This window comes from Pelodiscus sinensis, chromosome 1 (assembly GCF_052426305.1).
Source record: "Pelodiscus sinensis isolate ZL-2025 chromosome 1, ASM5242630v1, whole genome shotgun sequence".
Lineage (NCBI taxonomy): Eukaryota > Metazoa > Chordata > Testudines > Trionychidae > Pelodiscus > Pelodiscus sinensis.
In genome coordinates, this window is record NC_143052.1 from 93,496,161 (window position 1) to 93,514,831 (window position 18,671).

The 18,671-nt window shown below is 47.6% G+C and overlaps 1 protein-coding gene across 1 annotated transcript; it reads left to right on the top strand.

The window, feature by feature from the left end:
* Positions 1-1,980: 1,980 nt before the first annotated feature.
* Positions 1,981-17,831, top strand: LOC102452627 (extracellular serine/threonine protein kinase FAM20C-like). The gene is made up of 10 exons (XM_014571464.4): positions 1,981-2,502; positions 5,582-5,757; positions 5,902-5,980; positions 7,494-7,586; positions 9,227-9,342; positions 10,112-10,292; positions 10,679-10,788; positions 15,713-15,794; positions 16,053-16,112; positions 16,497-17,831. Exons 1-10 carry the CDS (start codon positions 2,006-2,008, stop codon positions 16,768-16,770), a joined length of 1,668 nt encoding a protein of 555 aa, XP_014426950.3. The 5' UTR covers positions 1,981-2,005; the 3' UTR covers positions 16,771-17,831.
* The last annotated feature ends 840 nt before the right edge of the window (positions 17,832-18,671 follow it).

Genomic DNA, 18,671 nt, shown 5'->3' on the forward strand with positions numbered 1-18,671 from the left:
CATTTACTGTCGGCCATGTTATTACTGCAGTGCAAAGGAATGAAATATAGCGTCAGAATCTGGGGCGGCAGAAAGTATCAGCTGGAGATGGTTACTAGGCAACCATCGCACCACGGGACATGAACAAGCAGAGAACTCATCATTCTCACCACAGCAGCTGTGTGTGTATGTGTGTCCTATGGAACATCTACATATGCCTGTGTGTCAGAATCCTGTGGGAGTGATACCGAGTCAGGAATGTGTGAAAAGAATCCCCGGTCATCCAGCCCCCCGGACCTAGGCCCAGGTTTAATCTGCTGACATGGCCATGAAGGATTTCACATCTTAGCTCCAGCCCCCTGAATTATCCATTCTCCTTTCCCCAGACCTCTTAGGTGAAAGGAAAGTTTTAAAAGGAAAACTGGCATCTTTGACTCCTGTACCCCAGTGCTGACCTTTCACTTCAAGACATTCCGGCCCCTAGTGGCTGTTACAATAAGTTTGTGATTGCCAGCTTTGCAGGGCTGTGTTAAATCTGGGAAACTTTCCCTTCTGTTTACTTCCTTGGCCTGCATGATGGACTTTGCGTAATTGTACGTCAGTGGAAAGAAGCAGGAAGGTTTCCTAGGGCTAAGGAGCTCTTCAAAATGATTGAAATCATCCAAATACATTTGGCTCAAAGTAGCTAGCAAGCTAATTTGAAATTTATTGAAGATGCAGCTTTCTCACACTTCTGTTCTTGTCCTAGTCTAAAAAGTGCAGTATCAGCAAAAGGAAGGTAGTACAACCGGCAGGTGTCATATAGTGCAGGTACTTGCATAACTCTTCCATGGCACCTTGAGCATGACATCAGCACCCCTTGCTATTCCACTGCTGGAACCCTACCCTAGATTTGATGATGCAGCTAAATTCTGACCCAAAACATTCTCTATTATACCAGTTCTAGGATCTGCCCCCCCCCCCCCCCCCGATGTAGTTGTACTATCCCTCTTGCTCCTGACCCACAGCACCCTCTGCTGTTCCAAGCCTGGGACCCTGGAAGCAGCTTTGCCAGCACATCTCACTCCTGATTTGCAGCCACCCTTGACGTGCCAGTCCCGTCTCTCCCCTAGTTCTGCCAATAGTTAAATTGTTGGTATATCCAGCTTGAGTGTTTCTATATGTACCAGTGAAGAGGTTGGTATATTTTAGGGGCCTTGTAGATATGAGAGGGGATGTGAGTGTACATGAGGTTGACTTGAGTGTATATTTATGTGTGTGAGAGATATCTGAGTGTCCCTTTGTGAACAGGTGGTGGGAGCAAGTTCTTTCTATGTGACTAAATATGTGGCTGTAGGTGCATGCATATAGACACAAATGCAAATGTGTGTGGGGGTATATTAGTGGATATGTCAAGGTGACTGAGGGAGGTACGTGAGTCGGTAGGAGTAGGTGAGTGGGTACTGTATGTAGGAGTGAGTTGATAGTGTGAATGGATAATGGGGGCACGTGTGTGAATATGTGGGGAGCAGTTGGGAAGAGAGGCTGCAGAGTGGATTAGGTGAGAGGATTGTCTGAAGTCACTTCTGTCATTGAACAGTCTCCTACTATTGATCTGGAACTTGCCCCGTTCACTCTAACCCTTGGCACTGCCCGCGCTTCCCTTATCAACACTGATAAACCAAGCTGCAACCTTCCTTCCTCTCTCTGCCCTGCTGACAGCTGCCACATTCGAGGGGTCCTCTCCACAAGGGACCTTGGAGCTGCTCTGGACGTACTGCTGGGGACACATACAATCACCTTTTGTACTGAGACGGCAACAGTGGCAGAAGAGAAGGTGACACGTGTTGCTAGTTTAGTTTTCACCTGCAAACTCCAGCTGCTGCGTTGCCCTTGTTTTTTAACATTGAATCTCTAAAGCCAGGGGGATTTTCTGCTGCGCTGCTTGGGACTTCTCCATCATTCTTGTTTTGGGCAAGGGGATCGCTCTGCTGTATTAACTCTTCTCTACCTACCCCCTTTGGAAATTTGTATCAGCCTGGAGAAGATGTTACGCCGACTGCAGACTCTGCTCCAAAGGAAGTTTAAAATTTTGCTCTTCTTTCTCCTCCTGCTGGCTCTCCTGATGCACATGGCATTGGACTTAGTTCTCCCAGCTACTCCCAGCTCCTGCCGCTGTTCCTCAAAAGCAGCGAACCCCTTGGGCCTCCCACCACCTACCCCAGTAGTTTCAGTCCAAAAAAAGTTGAGCCTGAGGATCCTTCAGGATTTCAGCAGCAGCAACAGCTCAGTGGAGAAAGGCTCCCGCTTACTAGAAGGGAGGCCGCCAACAGGCGGTGGACCCAAGATGGTTCTCAGAGACCGGGACTTTAAGCACCAGTGGGCAGGTGTGAAACTGGCACGGGCAGGACGATCAAAGCTGGCAGCACTCTTTGAGCATCCCCTCTATAAGATGCCAATCCCAGAGCTAATGGAGAAAGACAAGCTCTTCACTGTCAATCCCAAAGAGAAGTTTACACTGAAAAGCAGTGGGAGTGATGAATGGTGAGAGACCACCTGACTCAGTGTATTCTTCTGGAACACAGTAACCAGACCAACCTATAGTCCATCATCTAGTGGGCTGTTGTGTCCAACGCTGGCTCTAAGTGTATTTGGATCTTGGCTAAATAATTATTTTAGCATCCCAACTCATTCCTTCCTGCTCGGTTTGGGGCTAGATCCCAGTCCCAGAATGTTTTGCAGAGCTTGTGTTCTAGCACAGGGATGTGGCCATAAATGTGGCATCCTAAGCTGCTGCCCATGTACAGATAAAGCCAACCATGGGTCTTCCTCTATTAGTGGCCACTGTCAGATCCTTTGCAGGAAGGAACAAATTCCCACAATGTACCTTAACTGTGCATACTATGCCATATTTTAATGGGGATAGGGATTTTTTGAACTGAGCAGGTGACCAGCTTATGCTCTGAAGCATGCAGGGCTGGTCTTACCATGAGGTGAACTGAAGCGGCCGCCTCAGGTGCCAGACTATGGGGGGGCGCCACTAGGACCCACAATGTAGAAAATTGTGTCTGCTGCTGGTGCATATGTATTCTCTCTGCAATACCATGAGAGGAGTAGAACAGGAAGAAGGCAGAATTGAGATCTTTCAAAGTTTTGGCCCAAGCGAAGGGGCATGGGGAATCATTTGAGCTCCTTGCCTCAGGTGCCAAAATGTTGTGGGATGGCCCTGGAAGCATGGGCCATTGCAACTTTATCCTGTCAGAGTCATTATTATTCCATGTCTCATAGAGGGCCTCCTTTTGAACTGTACTAAGGTATTTGCCTCTGCTGTTCTGCAGCAGTAAATTCCACTTGTTATGTAGTGGCTATGGCCTTTGTTTTCAGAAGTGACTGGTGATTTTAAGAGCCCCACTGAAGGTTCCTCAGAGATGCAGGCATACAGCCTTTCTGACAACCAGGCTCCATTAAAGTGGCTCAAATTCGGCAGCCAAAATCAGATGATCTGAGTAAATATTTCCTTTAGTCCATTTTAAATGTACTTCCCTTTAATGCAAGGGCCTCCTTGTGATCAATGAAAAATCAAATGGAAGCTTTTGGGTTGGCCACTTCTGTGCAATTCACTATCTTATATAAGTTATCTTTATTGTATCTTACCTCCTTTCCAAACCTAGTAGCCTTCAATCTCTGAGGGTGTGAGAAGTCTTCTTCCTCCTATCCATAGCGCTAACCATTTGCATTCTCTTTCTCCAGACAGCACCCCGCCCCTTGAACTGAGATGAGCAACAGTTAGGTTATTTCCAATCTTAGGGTTACTTCCTGCCTTGCCTTTCATAAGATGCTCTGTGATCTGCACAGGATTGGTGGTCAATGATCACACTATTGTCATGTCATATAATGGTTATTTGCATCCCCCATGTTCCACTGTTGGCAGTCACCGCTATTCCTAGATGAAGAAATAAAAGCCAATTAGTAATTGCTATTGTGAATATGCAGTGGATACTTTAAAGGAATCGAATTTTCAGGACATTGCAGTTATTAAAAATAAAAGTTAGAAAGAATGAAAAATGCATAGCTATTTTCCACAAACAACCTTAACTCTGTTTCTGAAGATTACTCTGTCGTGTGTCCATAATTTAACTTGGAAGATAGGTATGTGTTCTTTAAGGTGTAACTATCAGATGGTATCATTTCAATATACTTTCAGGGGATGGGAGTAGATTTAGATTATAGTAAACTCTTTGAGGGTGGAACTGTCTCTTTATTCCATGTTTGTACAGTACATGGCAGAATGGGACCTATTCTCAAATGCCCAGATCCTCACAGGTATTTAGGGCTTTTAACTCCTATTATTTCAATGGGAGCTAGATACTTAAGTACCTTTACAGATCTGGGCCTACATGCTACTTTTAATATAATATAATAATGCAAGTGTGCAGAAAATACACAGTATAATTTTAATACAGATACTGTGAACTCATTTCCCTGGGTAAATCAGAGGTGCATGACAAATTAAAGGGAAATGGTGGGTCAGAACAAAGGATCAGCATTGAGATTATTTCTGAAAAATAACTATGAATCTCCTTTTTCCCCTTAGCATTTTAAAATATATAAATACAGATGACTCCTTTAAAATAATTGGTATCATGCAACTAACTGTATTCACTGTTGGTAATCCTTATGCTGGAAAGAATTCAGCTAGATTTGGACCCCAGGTAAAAATACAGTCAAAGCAGGGCTGAGCGGTATAAATCTGAGCGGCTGTTGCTTTTCTTAAAGAGACATTTTGGAATCTTTCTTAGCTCATCAAATAATGCATCCTTTTTGTTCTGTGCCCAGCAGGCACTGTGGGGCAAAGTCTGGTCTGCCCTAAAATATCTGTGATCGGATAAGAACAGATTCAGGGTACACTGTGGGGGCCCAATCCAGGAAGAACTAGGGATACTATAAGTCAGGACTGAGGTGTGTGTAGGAGCCTTGGCCTGGAATAGCAGGGAGTGAGCTCCCATTCTCTTGGTACATGGCTCTTGCCTTTGGGGAGGCTGGGTGTGAGTGATGGAAAGTCCCTAGAAGTGGGGGAAACACTATGGTCTGGACTGTGGCCCCACCCACCCTTCTCCCTCTGAAGTCCCACACACCCATCACTCTTCTCTGTCTCCTTCTGCCTGAAGGGGAAGGAATTGGAGGATGAGAGGGGGTGAACATGAGTGAGCTACAGGCTGGGAGGGATCTCAAGGGGTGACAGAAGAAGCCAAGCAGCGCCTTAAGATAGAGCATAGGTGGGTCCAAGCCCATGGGCCGGGTGCCAGTGGTGTCCTCACCTCTCAGCAGCCTCTGCTAGCACCACTGCAGAAATGGTGGGCCAGCATGCCTCCAAAGAGAGGTGTGGTGCATCTGGCATTCCTTGCCCCTTATGGGAAGACTTAGCCTCCCCATGCTTCTGATACTCATCACCCATGTGCATTTCCTCCTTAGCCCTTCCCAGCTTCGTGTTTGCTGGTAGCTGTGTGAGAAGGGGCTGATCTTGTGTTGGTGTGACCATAAGAAGGCTCTTTGGAGATGGAGAGTACACAGTGCATGTCCTAAACCCTGTTGTTGTTATGTGGGGGTGGCTTTTGGGCTGCAGGATCAGCAGCAGTAAGGCAGAGATGGTGCTTCCAACCGGGAAGACTCCATATGATACCTACCCCACATGGCTCAAATTCCACATTGGCATCAATCGCTATGAGCTGTACCCCCGCCAGGACCCCATCACTCCCACTCTGCTGGAGGAACTGGCTACGCAGAAAATCATCGGCTCAGGTACCAGTCTTTGCTTTCCTCCTCAAGCATGCCCTGTGTCTGCATTGCTTTCTGTCCCTCTCTCTCTCTATGTCTGTTCCTCTCCTCAGTCCCTTTGCCCCTTTTCTCCTGCCCTGACCCTGATTCTTGTCTGTTTCATTTCAGTCCAGAAACCTGGAGGGACCCAGCTGAAGTTGATCATGTCGTTCCCAAATTATGGGGAGGCACTCTTCAAACCTATGAAGTGAGTAAGAGGGGTCAGGGCCCTATCAGTTCCAGAGATGAGCCAGAACCAATATCCTGGATCAAAGCACCCCAGGCTTGGGCTCATCTTAAATTATTTTCATTACCTAGTGAAGACATCCAGCTAGGAGGTGGAGGGAGGCAGGGTCTCTAGCATTATTCCAAGGGCTCACTTCTCTGAGCCCCCAAACAGGAAGCTGGGGATTTTAGGTGAATTCCCCCACTGACATCTCCTTCCCCGGGAACACATGAGACATGCAGTTCAGCTCTTTGTTTGTCATGGTGTGGTGTGACCTCTAGCGGTAGAGGGAAGCATCTTCTTAGAATGTATTTTGTATTTTGCTTGCACAGCATGAAGGGCTTATGAGGTGTGGGGTGAAGGGAGGACAGTTGTTCTGGGGGGCCCCGAGCTCAGGGTGCCTCCTGAGCCTCTGCAGTGTTTTTGTAAATAAAAAGGGGGCAGCCAACGTGATGTACCAGGGCTGCTAAAGGCCTGACAGCATGTATATGTAAAGAATGACTGTGTGTGTGTGTCAGGATGGGGGACACTTGTTCTGGGAAGCAATGACTCTGAAAAAGGTTTGGGGGTCATGGTGGATAATCAGCTAACCATGAGTTCTCCATGTGATGTTGTGGCCAAAAGACCTAATGCAATCCTGGGATATATAAACAGGGTGTATTTGGGATTGATGCAACTGCTGCTGGAATGCTGTATTCAGTTCTGGTCACCACACTTCAAGAAGGGTGTTGATAAATTGGAGTGAGGTCAGAGAAAAGACATAACAATGATTAAAAGATTAGGAAATATACCTGACACAATGATGGACACAAATTGCTCAGCCTACTTAGTTTAACATAGAAACAGTTAAGGGGTGACTTGTTTACAGGCTATAAATATCTTTGTGAGGAACAAATATGTAATAGAATTTTCATTTCATAGGCTCTTCAATTTAGCAGAGAAAGGCAGAAAATGACCCAGTGTCTGGATGTGGAAGCTAGACAAATGTAGATTGGAAATAAGGTGTACATTTTTAATGGGGAGAGTAATTCATCATTGGGACAATTTACCAAGGGTTGTGGTGGATTTTCTGGGAACTGGGTTATACAGGAGGTCAGGCTAGATCAGTGGTTCTCAACCTACTTATCACAGTGAGCCACATAAGCAGCTCTCTGTGTGTTGTGTGGGCCGCAGCTGCGTACTGTATGGCCCTGAGGGTGTCACATGGCCTGCATGATTGGGCCACAAGCAGCCCCAGGGTTGAGAACCATTGGGCTAGGAGATCACAATGGTCCCTTCTGGCTTTGGAATCTATGAAACATGCAGCAAATGATGGCAGGTTGGAAAGTGGTTTGTACGGCTCTGGTGTTCACAGTGAGTTTGGAGGGGGAAGTGACATAGAGCTGGATCACAATGTGAACAACTCTAAATTTCGCCCATATGATAAGCAGGTTTAGACTCAGCACTGGAAGCTTCAACTGCCTCTGTTTCATACCCACATTCCCTTCCATTTCAGGCAGACTCGGGACCAGGAGACCCCAGCAGATTTCTTTTACTTCTCGGACTTTGAACGACACAATGCAGAAATAGCAGCCTTTCATCTGGACAGGTGAGCCCCTCAAAGGCCCTTCCTGTTCCCAACTCTGTTCTTCAGGGGACAGAGAGTACATTTATTAAAGGGAGCTGGCAGCAGTCCTGAGATCTTAGCCACATAATCTGCCATCTGCAGGGAGCCCCATTACTCCATCTAGTAGGGAAAGAGGAGAATCCTAATTCAGACTGTTAGCACCTTGGAGAAATAATTATCTTTGTATATGTCAGTCACCAAAACATCATGCACATCCATTGTGCTATGCAGATTCAGCTCCATGCTCATTCATTCATAAGATCTCTCCCCCTCCTCCCATTGTTTATTCAGTGGGCCCAAATCTAGCCCTGAAACATATGCCTTTGACAGTCAGCCTCAGTCTTAACCTGCAGCATTTCCTACTTCAGCAGTCCTAGGACCTCCTGACACAAGCAGTTGTCAGTACACGTCAAGCCTGGCATTAGAGCACCTCTCTCCTCTTCCCCCCAGTTCAGCTCTGTCTGTGTACTCCTGTCCAGACCCTTCCGATCCCCACTGGTCTGCCCTGGATGGTGGGCTTCCCATGCAGCTCTGCTGATGTATCCTAATCCTAACCCCTGCATTTCCAATACAAGCCTCTCCTAAACACAGATTGTCCTGCCAGATTATAAAGTAATTTTTGATGTGAACAAATATCCATTTAGCAACAGACCCAACTGAAATCTACCATTGTTGCAATCATGTGTAGGACAGAGCCCCAATGCAACCTGTTCTATATTTCCCTAGTGACAAAGCCAGGGAGTTTCTGGGGGATTCTCAGCCTTCATTAGAACAGGGCTTCTCAGGACAAATTTTTGGTGGCCTCAGACTGCAAAGACAGATTAAGCCCTAGATGGAGGTCGGAGAAGACAGCAAGGGCCCAGGGCGATAGGGGTGGGGTAGGTGGCTGGAGGAGGCAGCAGGGAGCCATATCTTGAAGCCCATAACTGGGGAAAGGAACGCAAAGTTATGTGGCCAGAATCTAGGGCACCTCCACTACACAGCTGAGCCTGGGACTGGAGACCAAAGACCCATGGCCAGAGCTCACTGCCTGAGCCCACTGCCGGTGGGAAACTCACCAGCTGCAGCCCTAGCAAGAAGTACCACATCAGTGAATCTAGGCACACCAGAGAGAGGGAGAGGCTGCTGCTTTGCCCGACCTCCAAATCACAGCCCAGGAGGCTGTGGCTGCAAGAAAAGGCCCTGATGGTTTCATGCTGCTATGGTAGCTGCATTTGAGAGACTACATTAAAGTATCTTCTCCAGGAACTTAGGAGTTCCTGTAATGGATCAGATGATCTGCACTCAACCTCCACCTGGTCCACCTAGTCCCATAATATGTGTCCAACATCTGCCAGTAGCTGAAGCTTCAGCAGAAGGTGTGAAATCCCTGTGATTTGCATGCAAATGGGCAATACTATGACAATAGGGTAGTGGAGATTTTCCTTCGTGACCCCACATCTTACACACAAAAGCATGGTGATCAATCGCCCTTGTCATTTTTCATCTGGCTACATCATTGCAGATACTGTTCTTACTATCGTCCAGCTCTCGGTGAAACAAGCACTCATCTTAGGGAAGAAATGGTTTTGGTCCTGCGTTTTGTTTAGTTTCTTCTTTCTGTGCTCTCCTTGTCCCCAAAGGATCCTGGATTTCCGGAGAATTCCCCCAGTGGCTGGCCGGTTAGTGAATATAACCAAGGAGGTTCGTGATATCACAACTGACAAGAAACTGGCTAAAACCTTCTTCATTTCCCCAGGTAAGTGTTCTGTGTGCGTGCACCCATCAGAAGCTCCCTGGCTGGGCTGCTGTGGGATGAACTGCAACCCCAGTGAACACATCTTCCTGCCCCACTTGCCACTGCCCAACCTGGATGTGATTAAGGAATGATCTGCAGTGTCTCCGGGTGCAAATCACCTGCCTGAGTGTTCTGGAGCTGCTCCAGATTATCTGCCTGGGTTCTATGTTTCCCTCCAATCCAGATTATCTGCTTGGTTGCTCCATCTCACTACCTTCCCATGAATCCCATCTTCCCTTGGACTTACTTGCCTGGCTGCCTCTTTTCCAAGATACAGGACTTCTCAGCTAATTTATCCAGTGGACATGTCTTCTCCCACATCTCCCTGATCTCCTGCCAGCTGTGTATTTCAATCTGTGGGTGTGATAGTGGGATCCGAGCTATGTGCTTGCTGCGTCCCAGCCATAATGGCACCCATTTAGGTTAATTAGAGCAGACCTGCTTTATTTTAAGATAGATCTATTTGGTGGTTTTTTTGCTTTTTTAAAAAAAGGGGGTGCTGGTACTCCAGGGGAAAAGTTGTTCAGATCTGACTGGAGGTGCTGGCACTGCGTACCGGGCAGTAGCATCACAAAAAAAGCACTGGATCTATTGAGGTATAAAATTACTGTCCATGCTCTGCAGGTGAGCTTTCCTCAGCCCATGTGCCATCTCACCAGACCTACTCCTTGGGTAGGTCATGAGGCTGCTCTTTGCTGACCTTTGCTCTTTCCTCGCTGCCTCTCCACAGCCAACAATGTCTGCTTCTTCGGCGAATGCTCCTACTATTGCTCCACGGAGCATGCCTTGTGTGGCAAACCCGACCAGCTCGAGGGCTCCATGGCAGCTCTTCTGCCTGACAAGGAGCTAGCCAAACGCCACTCCTGGCGCAGCCCTTGGAGACGCTCATACCACAAGAGCAAGAAGGCAGAGTGAGTATGTTGGGAGGGAAGGTTGGGGGTGTAGGTGGTGTGGGGGCTGCAGGAGCGGTGTGGCGGGAGGACAGCAAGACTGACAGCTGTGTGGGGAAGAGGAAGTGTCTGTGGGGGGAAGGTGGTACAGACAGAGGTAAGGCATTGGGTCAGGGATGCAAGCTGAAGGTGGTGGTGTTCCCTACAGCATGGCCATGCATGAGAGGAAACATCTACTATAAACTGTCCTTTCAAATCCAGGGATGGGGGTAGGGGTTGAGAAGGCAAGAGAAGCCCAAATGATGAAAAGGAGTCATGCAGAGTTTCTATGATGCTCCCCTCACCTCCAACCCCCCTGGAACCTAGGAGAACACCCTGTGATTTCCCCCTTTGGCCTCTCTTCTAAGCTGGGAGCTGAATCAGAATTATTGCACTGAGGTGAGAAAGACACCGCCTTACGACAGCGGCTCCCGCCTGCTCGACCTCATAGACATGACTGTGCTTGACTTCCTGATGGGTGAGTGTGTGCCCCTCTCCTGGCAGGAGGAGCCCTCAACCTGCCCCATGCTCTCGTAGGCCTAGGCCTACAGATCTGCTCACTTGTGACACACCTGTACCTGCAAGGAGGTTTGCATAGGTGTTTGGGATATCTGAGGGTGTGCATAGATATTTGTATTGACAGACAGTGCCTGTAAATAGTACGGGGAGGGGGAAAAGTCAGGGCAGCTGTCTTCAGCAATGTTACTGAACAAGCTCAGTCTGTGGGAGCCATGCTCAGTACAAGCCAAGCAGCAAATCTGAGAGGGCAGATGACCTTGCATGTCACGTCTTCTGTTATTTATAGATCAGTCAAAACTCATTAGGCATTGAAGGGCCCCTCCTGGGGAAATCTCCACCTCTCTGCCTGCTTTCCCAAACTATCCCTCCACAGCTGTGGCCTGTCAGTGTTATTGCATGAGTCCCTTGCTCTGCCCTCTCTTGGCTGCACTTCAGTATTGCTTTTCACACCACCTAAGTTATTTCCATCCTTACACTATAATTGTAACCTTTAACTTTCAGAATTTTGTTTTAATTCTGTTTTAAATCAAATGAACTCTGGACTTTACGCTCTCCCCCATCCTCAGCACTCCTGTTACATATTATGCTTTCTCAACTAGCAACAAAAAGCTGTTTCCTTCTTGATGGTTATAACCACCACTGGCATCATAATGACCTGCCCTAGATCACTAAGGCTTAGGTGATTGTTTTGGAGGATGAAGCCCAGCTTATCAAGGATTCCAGAGTAACTTTCACAACAGTGGGTATAATATTGCCCTTTAATGTGCTTCCTTATTGACCAAACTACAGCATTCTTGGTCTACACTCTGTTGAGAGAGCTACATTCCTTTTAGTAAAGGTGCCTTTTTATCTTATCTGGGCCAAGGTTTGCACCTGCACACATCTAACTTCCGCATCCTGCTTTGCTCTATGGGCTAGCATTTTCTATATCTGTTTCTGCATCCTCCTGGCAGGAGTCAATGGCTCACCCTCTCGAACACTGACAACAAGCCACAATTCCCTTTACAAAGATAATAGAAATAGTAACAACTAATGAAAATAGCTGTGCTGAAATTATCCCATTCTTGAGCTGCTGGGGCCCTGGGAACTCCTTAAATCGAGGCAATAAGGCTTGATAGCATCTATGAGCTTTGTGTTCATCTGCCTTTTACCATCCCACAATAGGCACTCAGAGCAGCTAGTGTTATGGTGCCATCTATTGGGAAAGAAGAGGGTAAAAATATGGTTAAATCTGCTGGGATAGTAGGCACAGAGGCTGTGTCTACACTGGCACCCCTTTCCGGAAAAGGGACGCTAATGAGACCAGTCGGAATTGCAAATGCCGCGGGGGATTTAAATATCCCCCGCGGCATTTGCATGAACATGGCTGCCGCTTTTTTCCGGCTCGGGGTTTTGCCGGAGAAAAGCGCCAGTCTAGACGGGATCTTGCAGAAAATAAGCCCTTTTCCGGAAGATCCCTTATTCCTACTTCCTTTGAAAGTAGGAATAAGGGATCTTCCGGAAAAGGGCTTATTTTCCACAAGATCCCGTCTAGACTGGCGCTTTTCTCCGGCAAAACCCCGAGCCGGAAAAAAGCGGCAGCCATGTTCATGCAAATGCCGCGGGAGATATTTAAATCCCCCGCGGCATTTGCAATTCCGACTGGTCTCATTAGTGTCCCTTTTCTGGAAAGGGGTGCCAATGTAGACACAGCCAGAGTGTATGTCTACACAGAAGAAAAAAACCTGTGGTTGGCCCATGCCAGCCAAATTGGGCTCACAGGGCTAGGCTGAGGGCCTGTTTCATTGCTGTATAGATTTCCAGGGTTGGGCTGGAGCCGGGGTTCTAGGACTCTGCAGGGTGGGAGGATCCCAGAGTTCAGACTCTGGCCCAAGTCCAGAAGTCTGAATGAAACAGCCCAGCCCCAAGTTAGCTAGCTCGGGTGAGTTGCAGGGTTTGATTTGCTGTGTAGACATCCAGAGTCAGTGCATCCTGACCACTGCCACATGACAGGGACATGCTCTTTTGTAACCTCACCTTAGATGACTGAAACCAGGAATAAAGGCCAGTTGGCTGGCTGTGTTCCGAATGCCTGCCCTAGAATGGGAGAAGAACTTACGTTTACTTCAGTGGGGCCATGTGGGATGTAAATCTCTGTGGCCTGTATGTCTTGTGCTCTTACACAGGGTGATTGATGATTTTAACTTATCTCCAGGTGGTGGAACAGTAAGATCTACATTACCTTTGCTGAAGTTTTTTTGCATTTGCTGCACAGGTGCATTCAGTTGAAGGACAATGATGTCTATTGCCCTGTCACTGGCTATTGGTATCGGTGTTTCCCCCACCACCACTTTCATTTCTGCTCCTCCTGTTTCATACCCTTCTTTGCTATGGACAGATTTTCCAGTGCCCTGCCTTGGTGCTGTTTACAATGTTCTGCTCACTTAGGGATCTGAACAGCATGTTTTGATCACTGTTTGTCTGTTGTCTCTGCTGAGTTCCAGTTTCTTTAATTGGTTACATAACTTGGATAGTTTCAGTTTTCCACTATCTTTTGTCACTGATGCAAACAGACTGATTTGATGCTTGTGCCATTGGACTTACTTCTGCTCCATTTATGGCTATTATCCGTTAACAGCTTTCAGGTAGCCCTGGATTGTTATAGTGAGAACAGTTAGAGACCTTCCATCTCAGTTTCATGCTGGGGACAAACTGATCCTCTCCAACTCCCCTCCTCCCAACTTAGACTTCTAAATCAATGTCTTAGATTTGCCATCAGTAATCTCTTCTTTTCAGCCCCTTCTCCATTTTCATTTTACTACTTATTTGCCTCTTTCTTTCCTGGATTTAGTTCAGGCTGTACCCTATCAAATACCACCAGATGGATTAACTGGGCATGCTGTAGTACAGCAATAAGACTTATCTAGGTATTGCTGAACATAGCAACTTCACTCACTCTCTAGGAGTTTCCTGTTTCTCTGCAGGTCATTTTCTTGCTTTGACCCTTCCTTTAGTATTGTTATCTATGTTTGCAAACACTTCTGTTCTCTGACCCCAAAGTTCAAGGTTGTTCACTGAAGCAGATGTCTGAATGCTGATTTCCCAAATGTTAGGGGGTTTGTAACAGACAGTGCCCTTTCTCTCCCTCTTTCTCTGATTTTCTTCCTCTGAAGTAAATGTGGAACTATGGCCAAGACTTTCAAAAGTGTTGAGTGATTTTAGATGCCCAATTTGATACATCTTAAAGTGATGTGATTGTCAAAAGGCTTTGAGTACTGGCTCTCTGCAAATCAAGCCTTGTAAGTTGTCCCAGATCAGGGACCCCAAATCACTAATCATTGCATTTTTAAATCTTGGCACGTTACTGTGCTAGCCAGTGTTCACCCTCTGGTGCTGGCCCTTTCCTGCATCCTTCTTTACGTTCTGACGACATACTGGAATAGCAGTCATCATTTTTCTTCTTGACTCTTCTTTCTGTAGTTTGGAATACATTTATGTTCCTGATATCTCCTTGCTTGATACCTCAGCATTGTCTTGCAAGGGACTTTGGAGATCTTACCCATTATTTTATTTCTTACCCCACATAGGCATATTATTGGATAAATTGTCCATTAAGCAAGTGTTATATTTTCCTCTGAAGTGTATTGCATTGGCCACTGCTAAAGGGAGGAGACTGGACTTGATTATCAGTCTGATCCCTATGACTTATCCGCTTATCTCTGTTATCATGGCTAGCTATTTAGTTCTCCTGTAGTTTATTTTCCCTTGCTGCTTACAATACCTTACATTCTTAGAATTCTGCCATAGTAAGTTTTCAGTTAGACTAAATTTTGGTACACAGAGACAAGCAGATCCAGTGTCTGCTGCTTTTCTGCTTCCAGTATTACCTCTGAATTCATGTTTTCAAGCAGTAAATCCCATCAGATCTTGCCTCTCTTGAGGTCACTGCAGGTGAGGTCACAGTTCAATCTGGATGCTGCTGTCGATAAATCTGTCAGCAGGGCATGGAAAAACAGTGTGAGGACGTGATCTGCTTCAAATTGTATGCTTGAGCAGATGACTCCAGGTGCAAACAAAATTGGATTGTGAGGGTCCTGAGCATGTCCAGCAAAATCTGATCTGTTCTCTTTGGGGCTCTGTGTCAATCAGTCCAACCCAATGCTGGTACAATTCTGTCAAAATCCTTGCTCAGAGTAATATCTTATTCTACAGCTTTTGCTTTAATTAGAGTGAAGTCTAAATGTGTCTCATGGCAATTCCTTGTGTGGGTTCAGGAATCATGGCTGATTTATCCATAGCAGTATAGTTAAAGCAGTACAGTTGTTATGTGTAGATAAGCCCCTAAGTCACTTCTGTTACTTTTCTCTCCTCACTGGGGTTTGCAGCTCCTTCCAGTTTAGTACTAGCTGCAAAAGTCTTTAACATGCCATTCACTCCTTCTTCCTGGATGTTAAATAAGATGGCTCCAAAACTGATCTCTGCAGCTTCTTTCTTTAGGCTACTCTTCCCAACTCACAGCATTGCCATTGCTTGTGAGTCTTTCTGAGGTATTTCGTTCAGACTGCAGTCTACTGGATAGTGGCATATCCAAAATGATATTGACATCTATTTTCAGAATCTATGAGCCAAAGTATCCAAAGCTTTACTAAGATCCAATTGTGACCCATCCCTTAAATCATTAACTTTGTAATTCTATCTAAAAAGCAGGAGAGTTTGGCTGACAGGATCTATTGTTGATAACTCCAGTGCTGATTATTGCTCGTGGCTCTGTCATCCTGAGTGGTGATTGTTAGGATCATTCTTCTTTCCTTCTTTCCTACTCAATCTCTTGAGCTCAGGGTGTGCTTGAAGTAGATTGTTTACCTTTGTCCTTCCCTAACACTGTTCTCCTCTCCCCTCTGCAGGTAATATGGACCGACACCACTATGAGACCTTTGAGAAGTTTGGGAACAACACCTTCCTGCTTCATCTGGACAACGGCCGCGGGTAAGGATGGAAGATTGGCTCCTGCTGACAGGAAATTTGGAGAACACCACACACACGGGGAGGCCATGAGGAGGCTGTGGAGGTGGGGCCAGTCTTTGCACATGCTGGGAATGTTGTGGTGGCCCAGACACTGCTTGTGATGTCATTGACATGTTACTGCTGAGGTTTCTGGCGCAGGTGGGATGGACAATATTGCACAGCCCATAAGGGGTACATCCGACCCATCCAGGAAACCAGCACTCTTTTTGTTCCTCTTAGATTTGGGAGACATTCTCACGATGAAATGTCCATCCTGGCCCCTCTCCAGCAGTGCTGCAGGTAATGGCTCTTTTTGCCCCTTCCTTCCTGCCCCACTCCACCCCTGACTGGGTAGCTTTCGAAGGAATCAATGGACCCCCGATTGTTCTGGTTCAGGAATGGCCCTGTCTGGATTTGAGTGACTGGATCCATCTCCCCCCCCAACACACACACACACACTGCAGGATCTCTGTCACGTGGAGAAGAGTGGCTGCTGCGCCCCACCCACAGGTGTCTGAGTATCAGCAGTGGGTGAGCGATCCCTGCATCTTCTGTCTGCAAAGCGCTTTGGGATTGCTAAGGATGGAAATCACTCCATGAATCTCAGAGGGTGGCGCGGCTGTCCTTTACATGGTTGATTTTTATTTTCTCCCTTTTCTTTCTTCTTCCCACCCCCACTCTTAGTATCAAGAAATCGACATTCTTGCGCTTGCAGCTGCTTGCTACGGAGCCGTACCGCCTCAGTGACATCATGCGGGAGTCGATGGATTCAGACCATCTCTCGCCAGTCCTATCAGAGCCTCACCTGGAGGCTCTGGACCGGCGGCTCCAGCGAGTACTGGAGGTGCTGCGGGTGTGCATGGCGAAGGGAGGCCAGGAGGAGGTGCTGGTGGATGACATGGGAAAGCTGCAACAAGGGATGTGGCAGCATCAAGAGAGTAGGAGCAAACGAGCGTGATGGGAAGAGCAGACAGCCCTTCCCACCATGACCCCTGAGGCTACCTCTGCAATCTGGACTCTTGCTGAATAAGAATCAGCACTGGTGCAGCCACGGCTGGGTGCCCGTGTTGGGACCTTAGTCCCTGGATTTATTCTTGGTGGGAAGACAGTTCAGAGGGGGAAGTGAGTGGGGCAAAGAGAAACAAGTGGGAGATCTGGCTGTAATCAAGGGGGAACCCTCCAAAGTGAGCCCAGGGGAGAGAGGACAGGCTGGGGAGAGAAGTGGGTTTCAGACTCCAGTAAACATTCAGCAGCTGCAGAGTCCTGGAGCCAGCAGGGCTGGTCTGCCCTAGAGACTTGCATTGGCATAGCTGCACTGCTGTAGCACTTCTGGGAAAGATGCTCTGAGAGGTGGTAGCTATGCCAGCTGGAGAAGCTCTCCTGCTGACACAGTGCTGTCTACACAGTGGGTTAGGTCAGTGAAATTATGTCGCTCAAGGGGGTAGGTTTTTCACACTCCTGAGTAACACAGTTAAACCAAAGTAGGTGGGTCAGGTAGGCCTAGGTTTGGATAAGGCTGAGGAGCAGGGACTACTTAGGGAGAAAGGTTGCTCTTCTGGAGAAGATGCTTCTGGGGACTCAGGAGATCTGGGTTCATTTTTTGGCTCTGCCATCACCTCTGTGACCTTGAGTAAGTCACCCATCTTTGTGCCTCTGCTCCCATTCTGTAAAAGGGGGTTAAATAATCACGCCTTTCTCTCACCCTTGTCTGTCTGTCTGTAAGCCCTTTGGCCCAGGGACCGTCACTCACCATGTGTTTGTACAGCACCTAGCACAATGGAGCCCGATCCTTGTTAGGGCCTCAAGATAACAATAGAATATAAGTAAATAACATCTGGATATTTTGCAGAAGGAAAGCCCCCAATAGGGACTCCCTGTCTGTTCAGAAACAGTCCCATTACAAAAATCACACCTTCTTAACCCATGTGTAAGGTGTCTCTGTGTTTGTGTTACTTAGGTAGATAACAGGCCTGTGATATATGAGTTAATTACTAACCTTCACCTCACTGGGAGCTTGCTGCTATGGCTGGAAACTCAGACATAGTAATGGTGTGTGGGTGAGTGGGTGGAGGGGGGGAGGTCCTGGAGTGCATCAGGTCAACAGGTCAGGATGGTCAAGTGATTAGTGCATGGCTGTTGGAGTGACAAGGACCTGGGTTCTGTTTGTGACACCTCTACTATTTTGCTCTGCACAGCTTGGACAACTCAAAGAAGTGTGTGAAGCAAAAGCATTCGTGATTATGATGGTGACAGATATCTTGTTGCCACTATGGATGTTAGATAGCGGGTAATGGAATAGTCAACTCATTTCATAAATTCTTAATGGTTAGTCGACTGTTCTACAGTCCCAGGGGTGGGGCCAGCAGCCAGTGCGCTTCCAGCCCCACTCCTGGGGAGCCCCTTGCCACCCTGAGTTGCTGTCTCTCTATCACAGGCAGCAGGGTGGGGTGCCAAGCGGGAGCCAGTCTGTGAGGGGAGCTAGTTTAAAAACCAGCTCCCTTCGCAGACTGGCTGCCTGCCACCCCGCACTGTTGCCTGTGATGCAGAGGCAGCAGTTTAGGGTGGCAGCAGCCCCTGCCCATGGGGGGTCCGAGCTCCCCACAGACAGAGGCTGCTGGGGGAGGGGAGGGAGTGAGGCTAGGCTGCCGTGAAGCAGCCTCTGTCCGTGGTGGCCCACAGAAACTTCTCCCACAGCTGCCACAGAAACTTCTCCCACAGCTGCCCCTGTCCGTGGGAAGCTCGGTCCCCCCACGGACAGAGGCTGCTGCCATGAAGCAGCCTCTGCCTGAAGTGGGCCCAGGCTCACTGCAGACAGAGGCTACTCCGTATCCCCCGGCAACATCCTCTGACCCCCTACCC